Below are 21,533 nucleotides of genomic sequence, written 5' to 3'. Positions count from 1 at the left end.
GGGCCCACGCAGTGGCGCGGTCGGCGTGGGCCCTGGTGCAGGGACCGCCGTCTCGCCTGCAGCCCCGCATGCCTGTGCCCTTCGGACCCGAAGGACTCCCCGGGCGCAGTTGCACCGCCTGCACACTCGAGGAGCGTGCAGCAGTCCCTGTGCCCAACGAAGAGGATCGGTTTTGGTCACTGGAAGAGCCAGGGGAGGATTGAGATGAGAGGAGGAATGTTGGTCGGTAAGTGCTGAGAGAAGAGTGGAGTAGAATGTTGTGGATGTTGTAGGGGGATCATTCACGCGGGGGAGGGGGGGGGTGAGTTTTGTTGCAGTGAGCTAAATATTCGGCTCTGCGTTCCCCTCTAGCATCACGATGAGCGACAGCGGGAAAGAGGGTTCCACGCCGCCTGCGTCGGAGGAATAATTCCTGCTTGTACCGAATTCTTAGGAAGAGGTCGCGTGGGGGGAGGTCGCGTTCCTCCATCAGCCAGGAGATGAGTCACCGCTGCACCTGAGCGCAGAGCCGACGACGACGATGATGATGACGATGATGACGATAATGATGATGACGACGATGACGATAATGATGATGACGACGATGACGATAATGATGATGACGACGATGACGATAATGATGATGACGACGATGACGATAATGATGATGACGACGATGACGATAATGATGATGACGATGATGATGTTGATTTCGACATCACAGGAGAGCCGGAACGGATATTGTGCGCGCGCATGTGAGCGCGTGCGTCTTGTCCGTGTGTGCAGGAGATCGGTGATCACTGACGGCACTTGGCCTGCACTCTCTCTCTCTTATATTGGGGGCGTTTTTGTCCTTGCCTTGCTAGGATCTGTGCGAGTGTGCGTGCCGCATTTTGACGGTGCTCGCTTACAGCAGTTGTCCCACCAGCCTGTTTAAAAGGCGATACATTTGGTGTTCATCTTTGCCAGCGCACTGCGCTACGAACCCGGTCAACCGAGTTCGATTCCAGCTCCCCTAGATCGACTCAGCCTTAAAATTAGTACCTGGTGCGACGTATAAACATCAGCGCTTGGGAGACAAAGGCGGCCGGGCATGACTCTGGCCACAGCACCCTCTAGTGCCGCCCTTAATAGGTGCTCGCTAACAGCCCCAGCAGTCTCTGTGCGTACAGACCTCTTTCGTACAGACATCGATATCTGTGTACTGTATATAAATCTGAGATGTAATATTGAATATTTCACAGGTTTGAGCATTGCCCCTAAGCTAAGCCTTTATCCAGTTGTATGTGTGAATACATGTACTACTCTACCTACGTATCTGTGACAGATGGAATTCATGCGCGTGTCTAAATTGGTTTATGCGTAAAATAAGAAATGTAGTTAGATCTCGGCACACACGTACACACACACACCTCGTACACACACACACATCGTGTGTGTACTGCAGTCGATACACACAGGAACAACACCGAGGAGATGGAGCGACGAAATGAGCTCGTGGCCCAAGGTGCGAGGTTGGATTGTCACACCGCCGCAGGGTCGCGAGAGACGGTGACAGGGACTCTTCATCCAGCAGTGGATCGACCATGGACGGTTGTGATGATGATGATGGTGGTGACGACACATACACAGAATGTTGACATGTAATACATGAGACGTATGTTGATGTATCCTTCATTTAACCAGGAGATGTCATCATCCCCATTGAGACGCAGTCTCTTTTGCAAGGACGACCTGGGGGATATATCGATGGTGGTGACGACGATGATGATGACGACGACACGGAGATCGACTCTAACCCCGTTGGGCGTGAGTGGACGAGTGAATGAGTGGGTGTGAGGGGTGTGAGGTGTGTGAGGGGTGTGAGGTGTGTGGGGTGTGCGTGGTGTGTGTGGTGCGTGTGTGGTGTTTGTATGGTGTGTGTGTGTGGTGTTTGTATGGTGTGTAGTGGTGGTGGTGTGTGTGGTGTGTGTGTGTATAATGTGGGTGTATGGTGTGTGTGTGGTGTGTATGATGTGGTGGTGTGTGTGGTGTGTATGATGTGGTGGTGCGGTGTGTGGTGGTGTGTGTGGAGTGTGTGTGGTGTGTGTGTAATGTGTGGTGTGTATGATGTGGTGGTGTGTGTGGTGTGTGTGTGTGGTGTGTGTGATGTGGTGGTGTGTGCGGGTGTATGATGTGGTGATGTGTGTGTGTGTGGTGTGTATGATGTGGTGTGTGTGTGGGGTGTATGATGTGGTGGTGTGTGTGGTGTGTATGATGTGGTGTGTATGATGTGTGTGGTGTGTATGATGTGGTGTGTGTGTGTGGTGTATATGATGTGGTGATGTGTGTGTGTGGTGTGTATGATGTGGTGTGTGTGTGGGGTGTATGATGTGGTGGTGTGTGTGGGGTGTATGATGTGGTGTGTATGATGTGGTGGTGTGTGTGTGGTGTGTATGTGTGGTGTGTGTGTGTGGTGTGTATGATGTGGTGGTGTGTGTGTGTGGTGTGTATGATGTGGTGGTGTGTGTGGTGTGTATGATGTGGTGGTGTGTGTGTTGTGTATGATGTGGTGTGTGTGTGTGGTGGTGTGTGTGTGGTGTGTGTTACACACCTTACACGGACGCCGTCAGTGGCGAGGGAGACACTCGTGATGAGCGAGTCGGCGCTGCGGCACGAAGATGCAAGCAGCACGCTCCGCTCCACTGATGATGCTGTAGCTGCTGCTATAGCTGCTGCTGCTGATGATGATGTTGTTTAGCTGCTGCAAATGATGATGAAGATGTAGCTACGGCTGGTTTTATGTGATGCGCCTGCTACATCCGTCACTGATGTAGCGGTCGCGTGTGCTGCTGCTGGTTGCTGCAGCAGAAGCCGTTTTGCCTGTTTTTGCTGCTTCTACAGCTGCTGTTCCTGTTGTAGTCCCTGCTGTTGCTGCTACCGATGATGACGCCGTGTTACCTGCTGCTGCTGCAATCCCTTGCTGTAGCTGCTGTCGATGACGACGATGTGTTGATTGTGTAGCTGCTGCTGCTGCTGCTTCTGGTGGTGATGAAGTCACCGCTCATGCTGCAGTAACCCGACCAAGAGACGCACTCCTCCCACGTCTCGCCGGTCAACCAGCCCCGAGTCGGCTCAAGGGGGCCCGGACCCCGACCTGCGGTGGCTGAGCGAGCCCGGGGTGGGGGGACCCCCTGCCACTACTCCTACGCCCTTGGCGACAGCACCAATGGCTTCGAGAAAAGCGAGCGAGGGGGTCACGACAATAGCACGCTGGGGGTGGGGAGGGGGGGGCTACAGACAAGCATAGCCTGCCCACTGACTCCCCATCCTTACTCCTCCTGCTTCTACTTCTCCTCCTCCTCACAGAGCCCTGACGGCGCCTTCCCGCAGTGGAAGCGCGGGCTGCATGAGCAATGACGTCGCCAGCGTCGTTCGCAGGCGTCCCGGTCAACCTAGCCTGGCACCCGTGTGTGTGTGCGCGCGCGTGTTCCACAACTGACCACCACCACCACCAACCACAACCAAGGCTAGTCTGAGCTGAGCCGGGCGAGAGAGGAGGAGGGGGGGGGTATAGTGGGTGGGTGGGATGAGGATGGGATCTCCCGTGTAGAAGTAGATAAATATATTAATAACGGCGCTGCTTTGAATACGAAGAAGAAGAAATCCGTCGATTTGGAGCAGCAGCGAGGAGGCAGCGCCACGCGCAGCTCGCGCGCTCCCCGTGCAGCGTGGGGCCGCTGGCGGCGACGCAGAGGCGTGCGGATCACGCGGAACGCCACCACCCCCCCACCACGTCCGTCTCCCACCGTCGTCTCGCAGAGCGGTGGAGCAAAACGCACCGCGGGCGACGTTTCGTGGCAGGGGTCCTTCTACGCAGCGGCGAGATCAAAATGGGTCCACTGTTGGGCAGAGGGCGATGTTGCGGCGTTTGCTCAGCGTGCGTGTTCGCGTCCGATGTTTGTGTCCTGTGTACGCGCGTGTGTGTGTCGTGTTCACGCGTGCGTGCATGATTTGTATGTACGGACTCTCATGAAAATGAGCCTTGTCTTGACACTCGCTGATTGCTTTTATCCCGGATAAAGGAAGGGAATTGCTCTCGTTAATTTCACGGCGTTGGGGGGGGGGGGGGGGGGGGTTTGGCCACGTTTATTTCATGTATCTTCTGGAGGAACAGGAGCAAACCGACGAAGGACACGGAGGGAGCGAGCTAAGCCCACGTTGCCAAAATCCCAAAGCCAAACACCCCCGTTGTTGTTACTCGTGTGATGATGCTGCTGCTGCTGCTGCGTTATCTGTGCTGCACAAGCACGGATAACGCGCTCTTAGTAGTAGCTGTCGGAGTAGATGTAGTAGTAGTAGGTGCAGTAGTAGTAGATGTAGTAGTAGTAGATGCGTTCCAAAAAAGGGTGCACAGAGTGAAACCGCACGAGTATACAGCTGCCTGCCGTGTAGAGCACACAGAATAACACAGAATAACACAGTAATACACACAGTACATACACACAGTACACACACACAGTACATACACACAGTACATACACACAGTACATATACAGCATACACACAGCATACACACAACACACAGTACATACACAGTACACACACAGTATACACACAGTACACACACAGCATACACACAGTACACACACAGTACACACACACAGTATACACAGTGCACACACAGTACACACACACAAGGTAGTATCACACCCGGCGCATAGCCGCATATGGGCGAATTAATACCGCATAGAGCGAATTTTGGGTAGGCACAGTTCGCCACATTTATGCGAAATCGCAAACACCGAACCCGCACAAAGCGAGGTAACCCTGCATTTGCGATCGGCAACGTTTCAGCCAATGCCCCTTTTCTCGTAGCAACACGGCGTGTGTGTGTGCAAGGCGTGTCCACCAAAAATAATTCATTTAGGATGTTTGTCAATGTGGGAATATTTTTGTTCTCTCGGCAAACATCCCACTGCTGAGAAATGACTCGGCAGTGGGCCGGCACCCCCGGACAAAGCGAATGCAGGACAGCCGTGGCCCAGGTTGCTGACTTTCCACGGGGCGACTGCGGCGCGGGAGGGACTTGGCACGGATGTTGAGAGTTGCTAGGTCGTGCAGAGATGGAGGAGGCATGGGGAGCTCCCGTCGCGTCCAGGAGGAAGACTTGGGGAGCTGCAGGTGAGCGTGGGTAAAGTTCAACATCATACATGCATCAACAACATCACACATGCATCAACAACATCATACATGTATCAACAAAATCATATATGCATCAACAACATGACACATGCATCAACAACATTATACATGCACCACCAACATCACACATGCATCAACAACATCACACATGCATCAACAACATCACACATGCATCAACAACACATGCACCACCAACATCACACATGCACCACCAACATCACACATGCATCAACAACATCACACATGCACCAGCAACATCACACATGCACCATCAACATCATACATGCATCAACAACATCATACATGCATCAACAACATCATACATGCATCAACAACATCATACATGCACCACCAACATCACACATGCACCACCAACATCACACATGCACCAACAACATCATGCATGCACCAACAGCACCTGCCTTGCTCTTGCATGTTAGCTGTGTTAAGACGCGCGCTTGTTTCTGTGCTAAAAAAAAAAAATCGGTGTAGCGATGCGAAAAGAGGCGTTTGGACGGGATGGGCATGGGTTTGGTTGTTTGTGTGTGTGTGTGTAAAATAATTAAATAATGCGGAGGGACTGGAACTGACCGAGCAGGGAAATGCACCGCAAATGGTGAACATCGCAAATGGTGAACATCACAAATGGTGAACATCACAAATGGTGAACATCGCAAATGGTGAACATCACAAATGGTGAACAACGCAAATGGTGAACGCCGCAAATGGTGAACGCCGCAAATGGTGAACATCACAAATGGTGAACGCCGCAAATGGTGAACATCGCAAATGGTGAACGCCGCAAATGGTGAACATCGCAAATGGTGAACGCCGCAAATGGTGAACGCCGCAAATGGTGAACATCACAAATGGTGAACATCGCAAATGGTGAACGCCGCAAATGGTGAACATCGCAAATGGTGAACGCCGCAAATGGTGAACATCGCAAATGGTGAACATCGCAAATGGTGAACATCACAAATGGTGAACATCGCAAATGGTGAACGCCGCAAATGGTGAACGCCGCAAATGGTGAACATCACAAATGGTGAACATCACAAATGGTGAACGCCGCAAATGGTGAACATCGCAAATGGTGAACGCCGCAAATGGTGAACATCGCAAATGGTGAACGCCGCAAATGGTGAACATCGCAAATGGTGAACGCCGCAAATGGTTAACGCCGCAAATGGTTAACGCCGCAAATGGTGAACATCGCAAATGGTGAACGCCGCAAATGGTGAACGTCGCAAATGGTGAACGTCGCAAATGGTGAACGCCGCAAATGGTGAACGCCGCAAATGGTGAACGCCGCAAATGGTGAACGCCGCAAATGGTGAACGCCGCAAATGGTGAACGCCGCAAATGGTGAACATCACAAATGGTGAACATCACAAATGGTGAACGCCGCACCGGGAACGTTGTTCATGTGGCTCGGGTGGGACGGAGCCAGGGCCTGGATCCAGAGTCGGGCGACACGGGGGCTTGTACTCGAGGCAGGTGGGCAGTGGGGGATGTATGTGCGTTGAACTTCTTTCGTACCGTACGTAGCCCGATCGTGATAATTATCCGATGTGTGGGGAGGTAGGATAAGAAACTGAACACGTAAAGCAGCTCTTCAGGAAAGAGTTTTCAACCCCCAGACGTAGCGCCACCGTGCGTGCGTTTGCTTTCGTGTACACGATTGTGCTCGATTCAGGGATCGAACCATTCTCTCTCAACTCGGGGGCTTGCGTCTCCCATTCCAATGGAGGGCGACGCTCTTGTACAGGTAATTATCATCCGCTCAGCGCAATGTGTATTTATGTGGGGGAACTGTGATCATCCTGGGAGCATTACGGCACATCCAGTAGTGTACTCGGGGTTTGCTTTTGTTATAGGAGCAGAGAGGGATCATGGGCTAGGGGACAGATGGAGAGAAGAGAAGCCACTTCGTCGAGAGAGGCGGTCACAAGCAGAGGAGAAGAGTGGGGGTGGAGGGTGGTCTTGATGCTGCGTTGTAGGCGGTAAATAACGATTTTGTGCGAATTGCCAGAAGATATTTTTAATTTATCAGATGTGATTGGGCTGGGATTGATTGGTGTCGGCGATGGGGTTAGGGCTCTGGCTGCAAATTGTCTGCGGTGTTTCTCCTCCCAAGCGCATCGCGTGATTGCCACTCATAAATTACTCTTGCTGAGTACGCGTTTTATAACCCCGCGTGATTGTTCAAATCCGTGGGGCCCGCTCAGTCAGTTCTTTTTGAGTTAGTGGTTTGGATAAGGCTGAGAAAAAATAGATATTTGTATGCATGCAAGGGCACATCGTTTGTGTGCGCGGGTGTAACCGAACGCGGTGATTCTCGTGATCGCCATTCTACAGGTCGCGTTGAACATTCTCAGATGGCAATTGTTGGAGATTATTGTAAAAATCAAAGATCATTACTTAGTTTTAAAAATGTATTTAAAGATGTACGCAACTAGAACGTATTGGGTTGGTAAAGTTTCACTTTTGCTTCTACTGGTTTTACGGTTCCTGCAACGCACTGCCAGTTTCTCACTCCACTGCTGGATGAGGGCCTCCCCTCGCCCCGTGTGGTTATTTTACCATACTTCACCATCCCTGATCTGTTTTATCAGTTTTAACGATTGAAATTAATAGATGCAGTTGATTTGGCCAATGTTTCACAGCGTTCTGTGAGCAAAATCGTGCCTTTTAAAATGATGTTTTGTTGTAAAAAGCAGTGTCATAGGGGTAAAATCAGCGTATTTGATGGCAAATCGAAGCAGAACAGTGGCCATGCTGTGTCAACCGGTCTCACGGCGCCTTCCTAGCCTCGTGTGACGGATTTCACGGCGATTTTTGCAATACCATTGCTCGCAGCTTACGTTTGTTGAAAAAACCTTGAAATGCCGGTAATTTTATGCAAATTAGAATTTCGAATGAGAATTTCAATGAAACAGCGCCCCCTAGCGGCAGAACAGCGCCCCCTAGCGGTAGCACAGCGCCCCCTCGTGGTCAACATTGTTATTGGCGTCCTGCAAAAAAATCCTGCTACACAGTTTCACTCCACCCTCTCTCTTCGCCTCTTGCATGCACACCATGTGGGTTCCCATCTCCGCCACTCTACCACCATCCCCCTGCCTGCATCTATACCTGTAATACAGACACAACACATGTTAGTACATTCACATAGGGATTACATTTTGTTTGTCACTCCCTTATTTATTCTGCAGCCTTCCACACCAAGTCCGGGGCTTGAACCGCACACCTCTTAACTCTGGTGCTGCTTCAGCATCACCTTGAGCCACCGTGTCTTCCCGCAGGTATATGGGGCTCCATGCCGTGTAGTGATTGCACTGCGCCGCATGGCTGTATGAAGGTGAATACGTCATCACCACTTCTAAGTAATTTAGTAAAAGGATTGCACTAGGAATCGAACCCGTGTAGATAAGCTTGAGGGGCAGCTGTGCTAACCACTAGACCACATGAGCACGTGAATTGTTGTGGGATGTCTGGTTATTAAATCATTGCCATCTTTAGCGTCATTTATTTCAGTTGTATTAAAAATAAAAATAGAAAAAGAAACTATTTCTTTGATTATGAAAAAAAATATATCCTTTTGGCCTTTAATGTGTATTTAATGACACTTTGAAAAAAATAAAAAATGAAGGTTGGTTTTGAATCCAAGACCTAGTGTGTCATAGCCTCGTGTGCTCACCACTAGACTATAGCACAGTGACATGATGAGAGCACTGAGGGCCGCCCATTCATGAATCAGGGGAGCAGGAGGCGAGCCCACGGCTGAGCTCTGGGTGGCCACAGACCGAGGCGCGAACCTGTCCGCTCTGAGCTTGGTGGTGGCAACACATGAACCTCCACTGAGCCATCACTCAGGAACACTCTCTTCACCCTGAGATGTTGGGTAGGTAAATCACATTGAGATCTGTAAAAAAATAAACTCCCATCCCCACTGCGCTTTAAAATGGCCAGGAGTTTTCAGTGCAACACACGGGGTTTGCAAAACTGTCTGCATAACATAACTTTCTTCTCCAATGCGTGGTTTTTATCAAGGTCCTTATTTTCACTCGTATGCACAACACTCATTATTACATAGGTCTGGAGTGTTGGCCCAGTTGGGATATAACCCGAGTCCGGTCGGCATGCCTTTCATGCAGCGCTTTGGAGGCGTGGGTTGGTGAATCACGTGGAGATTTGTCAAACTTGTTGTGGACTGCAAGGTGGACAGATGGCAGTACAGCAAGTAGACCTGTAGACCCCTTAAGTGCTATCTCCTCGTACCCAAAGTCGTCTCGAGACTCATTGTGGTTTCCCCAAGGTAGAATGCATTAACGTCGTATTGATGACGTGCCTATAACACAGGCGAATATCACCCGTTGTGTGTCCAATTCATATGCTCCGTTATTCATGAATCTATTAGTTATTATTACTATTATTGAAGACCCCATGTCGATCATTGGGATTGTTTGATCATACTTCACGCTGGCCACTGCGAGTACAGGAATTTGACAAATGGCACCGTGGCATCAAACTTTAGCGACAAACTAAAGGAGGTTGGGGGGGGGAGGAATCTGAAGTGTTTTAGTACAATTCGACCCAGGCTTCTAACTTGCCTTGGTCAGGAATCGAGCATAGAGGCTGGAGTATTGATGAAGCTTGCTTGCGAGTGCTGCGCATTGGAGGGGCGCCGCCTCGGACACGTGGCGCCCTCTGGCGGCCAAAGCCCGGCACAGATCGGCTTTCACGTGTGGCCCACGGGGCTCTCCGACCACGACAGCGGCTCACGGCGTGCACATTACAGGCACCGCATTCGTTACGAACACCGGCACGCCGTACGACAAGAAAAAATCTTTTGTATGGTTTCTAAAAATGTTAGCCCCAACGGAGATTGGTTTGGCTTGTGGGGCACGGTCAGTCTGAACTTCTACCCACGTTGCCTCTGGACTCACCCCATGCCACAGCGGTCAGAGCGGTTGTCGGGCCTTCCTTCACCGTGTGGGTCAGTGTGGGTTGGTGGTGAACGTTAAACATCAAACACACGGCACCGCAAGCCTGAGACGGAGAGAAGCGTTTATTTCTACACCAACACGTCAAGTCTTTGTGGCCAAGTCGCCGGCTCACCGTTGGCAAGGCACACTCGCATGCACAATGCAGGCAACTCTCAATTATCCACAACACTGGGGTGAGGTGTGGGGGTGGGGAAGAGGAGTGGGCCAGTTAAAAAACTTAAACACGAACGTAAATCACGAAATTTAGGCTGTAAGAAGGTGCTGTTTACGTGCGTGAAACGGGACGTTAAAAACGCCGACTGAATTGATCGAATCTGAAAGCAATCGCTTGCATTCGCCGACGAGTCGACGGTGAGGAGGTGGCCGCACTCGGAGCCGCGACGAGTGAAGCGCGTCGCTGCTCGCGTTTGACGAGACTTTGTTTTTTACCCGAGCGCAGTCAATCCGCGACCCGGAGAGTCCACCCGTGGATAATCGAGAGTTAACTGCGTGCGCCGATGCAACGACAAAGCGGGCAACGGAAACACGAGCGCCGCTCAGTTTCCGGTTCCCCACGGAATGCGGCCGCGACGATACTCCCTCTGCCTTCGATGTGTGTTGTTCACGTGCACAACATTTGGTATAAAAGGACATTGTTTATTTAAAAAATAGGTTTACAATCTTACAAATCCCGCGCCACTCACTGGAATTCAACGTTGTATACAGCACCACATCGCAAAACAAATAAAACTAAAGTGAGTTTTCCTTAGTTCTTGATCGGGTTGCCGCGATGTAATTTTTCCCGACGCAAAACGATATTAAATTTCACGAAGGGACGATATTCGCGGTATGAGATTCCCACAAATGTCGTACAACAGATCGGAGAATCGCCATCTTATGGCAACCTCAGTTGTTGGTTTGTAATGGATGCCAAAGTAAAACCAAGGGGGAACGTCGCTCAAGTTGTTGACAAGAAACTGACACTCAGGATTGAGCCCTCTGTCACGCGGCTAGAAATGTGTGCAATTGTAGAACATGAGTAGCCTGCTCAATGCAAGGGAGGATGTTTACCGGTGTACGCGGGCATTCTCGCCACACCTGAGTGAAACACCAGCACACCTGGAAAGGTCGTTTTATCTATCAAACGGGAGTTCAACTCATCCTGCAAGGAATCTTTGGGGAAGGGGTTCTTGCCCAGCCACAGCCGTCACTGGATTTCTCCAAGGTAGAGACGCTTGTCATTGGCGCACGACAGAACTGAAATACAGAGACAACGGCAACACTCTCAACCCGCAGCGCGTACAAGACATCATCATCATCATCATCGCCACCATTAAATCACTTTTCACCTCAGACTGAAAGCGTTTATGAATTGGCTCTGTACGTCTGCTGCCTCGTCACTAATATCACAGCTACCATGACGGTCATTGTTCTTACACATGCCACGCCAAACAACCGGGATTGTAGGCCGAGCATCGGTTTTCTGAGAATCGTTTTCAGAATCAAACGCCGATTGCAAAAGTCACGGAATCAACAACGGAAGACACTTCGGACGACTGAACCGATTGGCGCGTGCGAGAACGTTCAAATCGCAAGTCTGTTCCGCTCAATCACCGCGTGACACACGCTCCAGCACACGCACACACACACACGGGTTGCAGCGTTATTTTTTCTGTTATACATTTTAGCAACTGATTATAGATAACGGATTATAGATAACGCCGAACGACTCGATCTTTGCGCGAAGAGAGATCTTACCGATGGGCTCCTCGGGGTGGAAAGCGACGTCGTTGACAGAACCGGCGTGTCCGGGCAGCTTGTAGAGGATGCGGCGTGACGTCGTGTCCCAAATGTACACGAACCTGCGCAATGACAACGCACCAGCAGTCAGGCGCAAGCACAGAATCGTGCCAAAGACGATTCAAGAATATCATAACCTAACCTGTGTGCCGCACGTACGCTTTAGAGGGGATGTTAAAAGAGCGCGTGATGCTATTCGAAAAATACGAGGCCACGTGTGCCCGCGGCATTGTCTAATTTTGACTACATTCGATAAATTCCCTGCAAATTACTTGACACATATCAATATCGCTCCCTACTATATGCGTATTACACATCCTTACAGAAAAAATAACTTTACTGGTGCTGGTTCTATCATTAGCAGCTGCTCACTCATCGAAGGTCAAACTCATTTGGCAACGTGACCACAAACATCTTGTGGCAACTTAACCGGTTACCTTAAGAATAAAGATGACACAAACGGAATTTTAACTTCCCCATTCTATGTAGGTAAACAAAATATTTGTGTTTTTATAATTTACACGTTTTGCATCATCGGTGCTGTCACTTTGCAGGGGCCCCATTATCATCCCGGGATAATCGGGGCGTGACGGGGTTGAGAGCTTACCTGTCTGCAGAACCCGCAGACACTTTACTGCCATCGTGGGACCAAGAACACTTCAGCAGGTTCTGAAACGGCACAAAAAACCGCATCATGCACGATTAACTTCAATGAGGAAGCCACTGGAGCTATGCACTTTTAAATCTAGATTGAAAACTAATTTCTATAGAGCTGCTTTTTGTGTTTGGTTTATTGTCCTTTGCCCACACTTCCGATTAGCACAGGTGGACAGGTAGGGTGCAAAAGAAGTTCAACACACATACATTCTATCATCGTCCATGTTCTACTCACTGCTGAATGAACACCCCCCCCTCCCCAACCCTCAAAGTTGTTGCCAGCCCTCCTAATCGTGCGCTGCCACGGTCCATCTCGCTGCGCCATCCCCAAGGTGGACATCATCCACGGCTGTGTTCCCTCCTTTGTCTGCCGTTCCATCACCAGTCTCATCGATTGGCCATCATCCCTTCGAGCAACGAGTCCCCGTCCAGGGCCACTTAAGTTTTCTTAACAGTCGACAAAATCCACGTGATTTGCATTTATCTGATCCATGTGTTCCTCGTTCTGTCTCTTGCAGTTCCCAGCGTGCATCTCTCCTCGCGCACTTCAGTTTGACAGTCGACGTTCTGAGAAAACTGCGACGCTAAAAGGAATGGCGCCCCCCCCTTCCCCATGATATCCGTGGATCAAACAAATCACTCGAGACACGCCGGTGTATGGCAGCAACATCAGTTTATGCAAATGCTGGCGCAAGAGGTCACACGTTTGGCGCAACGATCCTTCGCTGACTATGCACGATGCATGAATGAAGCTCTCCTTGCTTCTTTGCACACTTTTCAATGCTTTGATCCGCGTTGTTTTGAATATAACTTTAACAAAAAAATGTTAACTCATTATTGTGCATGAACTAAGCGAGATGCAAATAAAGCAATTACCTTCTCAAAGTTGTGCACGTTGCCTTGAAAAATCTTCACGCACCGCTCCATGGGGGCAAAGGGTCGTATGTCCCAAATCCTCACTGCAAATAATTTCACATGAAAAATAATTCAACCATTTATAATTATTGTGAAGTTACTTAATCGCACACAGGTTCAAAACCTAATTGTGTTGATTTTCATGTCTATTTTTAATCGATTCATTTATTAAAATTGTCTTGTGAGAAGCAATCAATCATACGCCAATTATATGCTATTAAATGTAATCCCATGCGGGAGAGCGGTGGTGCAGTGGGTAGCACACTGCCCAATGTACCTGGCCATCCGAGTTTGATTCCCTGCCATGGCTAACTTCAGTGGTGAGCGACAGGTGAGCTGGTCTTGGGCTCCCCGGTTTCCCTAACCCACACTGACCAGCGTGGTAAGGTACGGTCAAATAACCTCACAAAATGTATGGTGGGGAGGCCAAAATCCAAAAGTGTGACTGACATGTAGCTTTTTTTTCAATTTAAAGCTTTCGTGACTGCAGGGATTCATCTTCTTGGTTCTTTCGGTAAAGTCACATAGAATGGAAATAATAAAATTATAAAAATAAAACATAATAAAATAATTCTCACGACGTTTCGGCTACAACGCAAGCAGCCGTCCTCAGGTGAAGAACAGGTCTATCGAGAAGACTCTGTCTTGAACAGGTCTGTCGAGAAGACGGTCTTCTTCACCTGAGGATGGCTGCTTGCGTTGTGGCCGAAACGTTGTGAGAATTATTTAATTATGTTTTATTTTTATTATTTTATTATTTCCATTCTACGTGACTTTACCGAAAGAACCAAGATGACATGTAGCTGTTATTTAGCCGACAAGGCTACACAAATGCACGCTGCTGTTGTGTGTTGTTGGGAGTTGTCATGTTTTTGTTGGTGGTGTTGTTGTTGTTATACCCGAGTTGTCCATGGCATTGGAGAGGAGGTAGGAGCCGTCAGGGCTCAAGCTCAGTCCAGTCACGGAGTCGTTGTGCCCCTTCATCGTGTAGATCAGCTTGTTTTGACGCAGGTCCCACACCTACCACACGCCGTGCACACATTCACAATACAGTTCTCCCACGAGTTTTTGGGTCGTACCGCGTGTCGTTTAGAGTATTTGGCTGCTAACAATTTACAGGTGATAAGCCACTTCGTTGAACTATCATTTGTGGCCAGGTAGCTTCTGAAAAAGAGCTACATAGCTCAGTGAGCCTTACCTGATAAAATATAAATAGTTACGTTTATAGTTTGGCCATGGTGTCTGACGTTTAGCCCCACGTGCTGAAACCATCTTCAGGAACTGAATCCGAAGCTCCCAAAACGTAACGTCATCATACTGCGTGTATCATGCACGCAGCCCTGTGTTAGACTACCAACTCACCGGCAGGGCAATGAGATACCCACAATGATCAGAGGGGCTAATCCACAAGGAGGCTGTAGGAAATTATGGCTTTACTTTACTGAAACCGGTACATAATGTTTCATTGTCTACCACAATGTTGGCTTATCGTGAAATAAAAGAGCCTTGAGACTCAATGAGTTTTTTTGTAGATAGCAGAAATGTATTAATGTTGAGAAAGTACCACCGCCTCACAAAGTGGTGTTGACATGTTCAGTGTGCCCTTACCTTGATGACATTGTCAATGCCGCCGGAGAGGATTTGGTCGCTGGTGTCGTTGAACGTGACAGAGAGGCACTGGTACGTGTTCTGGAACGAGTGAACTGACCCCTTCTTCCGTGTATCCCACAGCTGTGGGTTAGAGGTGCACAGGCACACGGCTCAAAGTTATTAACAGAATTCTTGACACAACAACACGATATTACTATTAAAGCGTCAAGTTGTCGTTTTTTTAATGTTGAATATCGTTTTGTTGCATCATTTGGAGAATAATTTGTGAAAATGTCTGGATCCAGAAAGCATTTTACGCAAACATGACATTTTAATAGCATTAATGTTTTATTCACCAAAGTATTAATTCAGATCATCATAACTAGGAATGTTACATGTTCAATAAGCTTAATTAAAATGATCATTCCATATTTTAAGAGATGAAAGTCATTCGGATAAAAAAAAATGTTGGGACAGACCACAATGATCTGGCCAGATTTGTGTCATTAATACATTCCTCACCACATGACGTTGCGAAATAAATGAAATTGTCACATTGTGTACAGGCATTCAACGCGTCAATTATTATTTCAGCTCCCCGGTAAGTCGAAGATGTTATGTTCATAGCAGCATAGCAAGGAGAGAGAGGGTGGGGTTCACGTGCGAATGCAGACCACGGCATTATTATAAACGTCCCTTTAGACTATTTGGCTGGTATAAATTTCCACACAATAAGCCACTTTGTTGCGCTATCATTTCTGGCCATGTCCCTTCTGAAAAATAGCTATACAGCTCAGTGGGCCTTACCTGCTAAAATAAAATGTTTATGTAAGTCTGCACTGCTCACGAGTGCAAGTAATACCGTCGCCGCGAGCGTTCCGTACCTTTACTGTGCCGTCGTCGCTGGCTGTGCAGACCATCTGGGGCCCACGGCGCGCCGGGAAGCACGCGTTCACAAACGAAGTGTGGCCCTTGAGCCTCTTGATGCGCTCGCCCGTCTCGCTGTCCCACAGCCCGACCGTCTTGTCCGTCGACGACGTGAAGATGGTGCTGAACGGAATTTGTCCGACGTTAGTGGCGGTTCACTCCAACGGAGCGGCGATTGGTATCAAAATAGTGAAGGTTTTGTTGTGGACGTGTAATGATGGATCGATTTGATCTGTTAAAATCTAACGTAAAGCTCGAGAAACACACATGAAGTTACGAGTGTAGGAATTAAGTTACGAGTGTGTCAATCCACTGTTGGATGAGGGCCTCCTCATGTCTGTACAGGTCATGGGGGTTACTTGACCATACTTCACGCTGGTGAAGGCAGGGTTTACATATGGAGTGTTTGGCCTGTGGAATGCAGCAGCTATACCCTGATATTCACGTATATTAGGGAATAACACTCACAAAAGCCTGCACACACAGGCTCACAAACCCAACATTCTTATTAGAGTACTATTTTCAGCGCCATACTGGAAGTAACTGCATGTTACTGATTCGTCAGTGATGCCCGTGTGGATTTTTGGCACAAATGAAGTCAAATTGGCCGCAACAGAAATGACTGTACCTGCCGTCCGTGCTGTAGTGTATATCCAGGATCGCTCCAGTGTGTCCCTTAAGGTGGGCGTAGTTGTCACAGTCTCCATACACGTTCCACATGACTGCGGGAAAACATCAAAACAGAAAACACTTAATGCAACCACTGCGTGCACATTAAGCAGTCTCTACCAGATGCATAGCGCAGGTGTTTAACATCTGGGATTCAAGAAATGGCCGGATGGTTCAGAGGTCAGAGCACTGAGCTGGCATTGCTGAGGTCATTGGTTAGAATCCAAGCAGCCACCTACGATTCATCTGGATTGTCAAAGGCGGTGAGTTGATGGACTCAGCCCGGTCAACAATTACTGTATAAAAAAAAACCATCCCATAAAAATATGGTTCTGCACTTAATATACTCTTAGGCAGCAAACTTTATTTGCTATGGCAGGATGGATGGGAAAGCTAAGGCCCCTACTGTGGGGTTATGGTCACTTGAAGAGAGCTCAGAAGCAGCTCAGCGATATCCACATCCGTGAATCGTTCTCGAAAACGCATGATTGCAATACTCTAAGAGCAATCCGAATGTATTTTTCTTATGACATCGCAGATAGGATCAAATTTGGGAGTAAATGAAAAAAAATGTCAAAGTAATCACAATAAATGACAAATGTTTGCCATAAGATGATTTATGTGACTGACCACAGAGCTATATAGCGAACTTGTGCTCACTGGCTGTATGAGAAGAACAACAGCACCAGCCTGTACACTGGCCAGGGACTCACGAATGGTCCTGTCGAAGCCGGCAGAGGCGAGGGTGTTCCCATTGGGGTGGAATTTGCAGCAGTAGACCTCGCCCTCGTGCCCGGTGAGCAGCATGATTGGCGCCAGCAGACTCGAGGACCTGGGAGGGCCCTGCCACCCACAAGGGAAAGTCACAGGAACATCTGGGTGTCAGAACAAACCACAACTCCTGCGGTGGCTCAGAGAGCAAATAATGCTTTACAGCACTCAAAGCGGTGACCGGGTGGCCCAAGAGGTCAGAGCGCTGATCTGGAACCAAAGAGATCATGAGTTTGCATAGAGGAAGCCAAACATATAATGCCGGAGTTGTTGACCAACCCTCGTATGGACCGTGGTCTTGTCAAGATTGTTGTTTTGTAATTATAGGAACAGAGGGAACTTGTGCCATGGATCTGCTCTTGGGCAAAGATCTGAAGACGTAGCCAGGTGGCACAAGGGTCAGAGCGCTGAGTTGGCAACACTAAGATCTTGAGATGGCCAGGTGGCTCAGAAGTCAGAGTGCAGAGCCCGTGAGATCCTGGCTAAACCGGGTTCTCAAGTGAGTTTCATAAATGGTCTCAATCCCAGTCACCAATGACTGTACCAACAACACCACGTTACATGTGGTTCTACACTCGTGTTATTTATTGGCACGTGCTAATACGGGTGCTGAGCTATTGCTAGTTCTAGGCTACTACAATCACCGGGGTTCGTGTAGATATATCATAAATGGTAGTGCAGGGCTAGTGTTATTATTACTATTTCTAGTGTTAGTGTATCGGAATTACTGGTTGTGCATTTGGGCGAGTATTAACGTACCAAGGCTGGTGTATCAGGGCTAGTGATGGTGTATGAGGGCTAGTGATGGTGCATCAGGGCTAGTGATGGTGCATCTGGGCTAGTGCTAGTCACAGCTAGTATATGAGTGATATGGAATGAGGGCTAGTGCTGGTGTATGAGGGGTGGTGCTGGTGTATGAGGACTCGTGATGGTGTATGAGGGCTAGTGCTAATCACAGCTAGTACTGTATATGAGTGATAGGGAATGAGGGCTGGTGTATGAGGGCTGGTGAATGAGGGCTGGTGTTGGTGTTTGAGGGGTGGTGTATGAGGGCTGGTGTTGGTGTATGAGGGGTGGTGGATGGAGGCTGGTGTATGAGTGTTGGTGTATGAGGGGTGGTGTATGAGGGGTGGTGTATGAGGGGTGGTGTTGGTGTATGATGAGGGGTGTCTGAGGGGTAGTGTATGAGGGGTAGTGTTGGTGTATGAGGGCTGGTGTCTGAGGGGTGTTGTTGGTGTATGATGAGGGGTGTCTGAGGGGTAGTGTATGAGGGGTAGTGTTGGTGTATGAGGGCTGGTATATGAGGGTTGGTGTATGAGGGTTGGTGTATGAGGGTTGGTGTATGAGGGGTGGTGTATGAGGGGTGGTGTATGAGGGGTGGTGTATGAGGGGTGGTGTATGAGGGGTGGTGTATGAGGGGTGGTGTATGAGGGCTGGTGTATGAGGGCTGGTGTATGAGGGCTGGTGTATGAGGGCTGGTGTATGAGGGGTGGTGTATGAGGGGTGGTGTATGAGGGGTGGTGTATGAGGGGTGGTGTATGAGGGGTGGTGTATGAGGGGTGGTGTATGAGGGGTGGTGTATGAGGGGTGGTGTATGAGGGGTGGTGTATGAGGGGTGGTGTCTGAGGGGTGGTGTATGAGGGGTGGTGTATGAGGGGTGGTGTATGAGGGGTGGTGTATGAGGGCTGGTGTATGAGGGGTGGTGTCTGAGGGGTGGTGTATGAGGGGTGGTGTATGAGGGGTGGTGTATGAGGGGTGGTGTCTGAGGGGTGGTGTCTGAGGGGTGGTGTATGAGGGCTGGTGTATGAGGGGTGGTGTATGAGGGGTGGTGTATGAGGGGTGGTGTATGAGGGGTGGTGTCTGAGGGGTGGTGTCTGAGGGGTGGTGTCTGAGGGGTGGTGTCTGAGGGGTGGTGTATGAGGGGTGGTGTATGAGGGGTGGTGTATGAGGGGTGGTGTATGAGGGGTGGTGTATGAAGGGTGGTGTCTGAGGGGTGGTGTCTGAGGGGTGGTGTATGAGGGGTGGTGTATCAGGGGTGGTGTATGAGGGGTGGTGTCTGAGGGGTGGTGTATGAGGGGTGGTGTATGAGGGGTGGTGTATGAGGGGTGGTGTATGAGGGGTGGTGTATGAGGGGTGGTGTCTGAGGGGTGGTGTCTGAGGGGTGGTGTATGAGGGGTGGTGTATGAGGGGTGGTGTATGAGGGGTGGTGTCTGAGGGGTGGTGTCTGAGGGGTGGTGTCTGAGGGGTGGTGTCTGAGGGGTGGTGTATGAGGGCTGGTGTATGAGGGGTGGTGTATGAGGGGTGGTGTATGAGGGGTGGTGTATGAGGGGTGGTGTATGAGGGGTGGTGTCTGAGGGGTGGTGTCTGAGGGCTGGTGTATGAGGGGTGGTGTATGAGGGGTGGTGTCTGAGGGGTGGTGTATGAGGGGTGGTGTCTGAGGGCTGGTGTATGAGGGCTGGTGTCTGAGGGGTGGTGTATGAGGGGTGGTGTCTGAGGGGTGGTGTCTGAGGGGTGGTGTATGAGGGGTGGTGTCTGAGGGGTGGTGTATGAGGGGTGGTGTCTGAGGGGTGGTGTATGAGGGCTGGTGTCTGAGGGGTGGTGTATGAGGGGTGGTGTCTGAGGGGTGGTGTCTGAGGGGTGGTGTATGAGGGGTGGTGTCTGAGGGGTGGTGTCTGAGGGGTGGTGTCTGAGGGGTGGTGTATGAGGGGTGGTGTCTGAGGGTGGCTGTATGAGGGGTGTGTATGAGGGGTGGTGTCTGAGGGGTGGTGTATGAGGGGTGGTGTCTGAGGGCTGGTGTATGAGGGGTGGTGTCTGAGGGCTGGTGTATGAGGGCTGGTGTCTGAGGGGTGGTGTCTGAGGGGTGGTGTCTGAGGGGTGGTGTCTGAGGGGTGGTGTATGAGAGGTGGTGTCTGAGGGGTGGTGTATGAGGGCTGGTGTATGAGGGGTGGTGTATGAGGGGTGGTGTATGAGGGGTGGTGTCTGAGGGGTGGTGTCTGAGGGGTGGTGTATGAGGGGTGGTGTATGAGGGGTGGTGTCTGAGGGGTGGTGTATGAGGGGTGGTGTATGAGGGCTGGTGTATGAGGGCTGGTGTCTGAGGGGTGGTGTATGAGGGCTGGTGTATGAGGGCTGGTGTCTGAGGGGTGGTGTATGAGGGGTGGTGTATGAGGGGTGGTGTCTGAGGGGTGGTGTATGAGGGGTGGTGTCTGAGGGGTGGTGTATGAGGGCTGGTGTATGAGGGGTGGTGTATGAGGGGTGGTGTATGAGGGCTGGTGTATGAGGGGTGGTGTCTGAGGGGTGGTGTATGAGGGGTGGTGTATGAGGGGTGGTGTATGAGGGCTGGTGTATGAGGGGTGGTGTATGAGGGGTGGTGTATGAGGGCTGGTGTATGAGGGGTGGTGTCTGAGGGGTGGTGTCTGAGGGGTGGTGTTGGTGTATGATGGGGGGGTGTCTGAGGGGTAGTGTATGAGGGGTAGTGGTGGTGTATGAGGGCTGGTGTATGAGTGTTGGTGTATGAAGGGTGGTGTTGGTGGCTGAGGGGTGGTGTATGAGGGGTGGTGTATGAGGGGTGGTGTTGGTGTCCGAGGGCTCCGCTCACCACGGCCAGCAGCTGCTGCCCCTGCCCCGGGGCTGGCCCCTTCGCCGCGTCTCCCCGCGCGCGCTTCGCCACCGACACGAGCGCCATGTCCTGCGCCTTGCGCTTCTGTTCGATCATCGCAAACCTCTGTGGCCCCCCACGCGGGAGCCCCAGCGACGCTAGGAGGATCGCGGCGAGGAGCTGACGCCCGACGCCGAATGCGAGCGGCGTTGAAGTTTAAATCGGAACGACGCCGCCGCCGAGGGACGAAAGCGCCGCGTGAGAACCGCGAAAGGCTTGGGCCTACGGCGAGTGCGAGAGGCGGGTCACGATTGGTCGGCAGTGACGCGCGTAGCAATTGGTCGAGGCGCCCGTGGTGACGTCGCGCGCGCGCGCGCTCTGATTGGACGCGACGGCGGTTTTTTTTTGTATCTCCCTCGCGCGCTCACAGCATCGCGACTCGCGATTGGTCCGAGGCC

The 21,533-nt window shown here is 50.5% G+C and overlaps 2 protein-coding genes across 3 annotated transcripts in view; both read right to left on the bottom strand.

The window, feature by feature from the left end:
- LOC133353244 (clavesin-2-like) overlaps positions 1 to 3,492 on the bottom strand; it is a 34,295-nt gene extending 30,803 nt beyond the window's left edge. Inside the window, exon 1 of one of the 2 annotated variants that reach the window (XM_061569329.1) lies at positions 2,573 to 3,492. The gene's annotated coding sequence lies outside the window, so the exon portion shown is untranslated. The remainder of the gene's footprint in view (positions 1 to 2,572) is intronic. The other variant, XM_061569330.1, reaches the window with a different exon arrangement.
- Positions 3,493 to 10,215: 6,723 nt separating this feature from the next.
- Positions 10,216 to 21,389, bottom strand: SNRNP40 (small nuclear ribonucleoprotein U5 subunit 40). The gene is made up of 10 exons (XM_061569442.1): positions 21,076 to 21,389; positions 17,423 to 17,552; positions 16,669 to 16,762; positions 15,998 to 16,163; positions 15,132 to 15,254; positions 14,423 to 14,543; positions 13,485 to 13,567; positions 12,559 to 12,620; positions 11,910 to 12,013; positions 10,216 to 11,408 (listed from the first exon to the last, which is right to left on the bottom strand). Exons 1-10 carry the CDS (start codon positions 21,190 to 21,192, stop codon positions 11,359 to 11,361), a joined length of 1,050 nt encoding a protein of 349 aa, XP_061425426.1. The 5' UTR covers positions 21,193 to 21,389; the 3' UTR covers positions 10,216 to 11,358.
- Positions 21,390 to 21,533: the final 144 nt, after the last annotated feature.

The sequence above is a fragment of the Lethenteron reissneri genome, chromosome 43, assembly GCF_015708825.2.
Source record: "Lethenteron reissneri isolate LAM-NWPU_2019-01 chromosome 43, ASM1570882v1, whole genome shotgun sequence".
Lineage (NCBI taxonomy): Eukaryota > Metazoa > Chordata > Hyperoartia > Petromyzontiformes > Petromyzontidae > Lethenteron > Lethenteron reissneri.
Note: the sequence above shows the minus strand (reverse complement) of the source record. Positions and strands in the feature narration are given on the sequence as shown.

What these genes read in the sequence shown, in the direction of transcription:
- SNRNP40 (XM_061569442.1), bottom strand. Translation starts at nt 21,192, where the DNA reads ATGATCGAACAGAAGCGCAAGGCGCAGGACATGGCGCTCGTGTCGGTG. An exon ending in CGGCTTCGACAGGACCATTC is followed by an intron (nt 16,763 to 17,422) that starts GTGAGTCCCTGG and finishes GTTTTCCCGCAG; the next exon opens with TCATGTGGAACGTGTATGGA. An exon ending in TCTGCGGGTTCTGCAGACAG is followed by an intron (nt 12,014 to 12,558) that starts GTAAGCTCTCAA and finishes GTCATTGCGCAG; the next exon opens with GTTCGTGTACATTTGGGACA.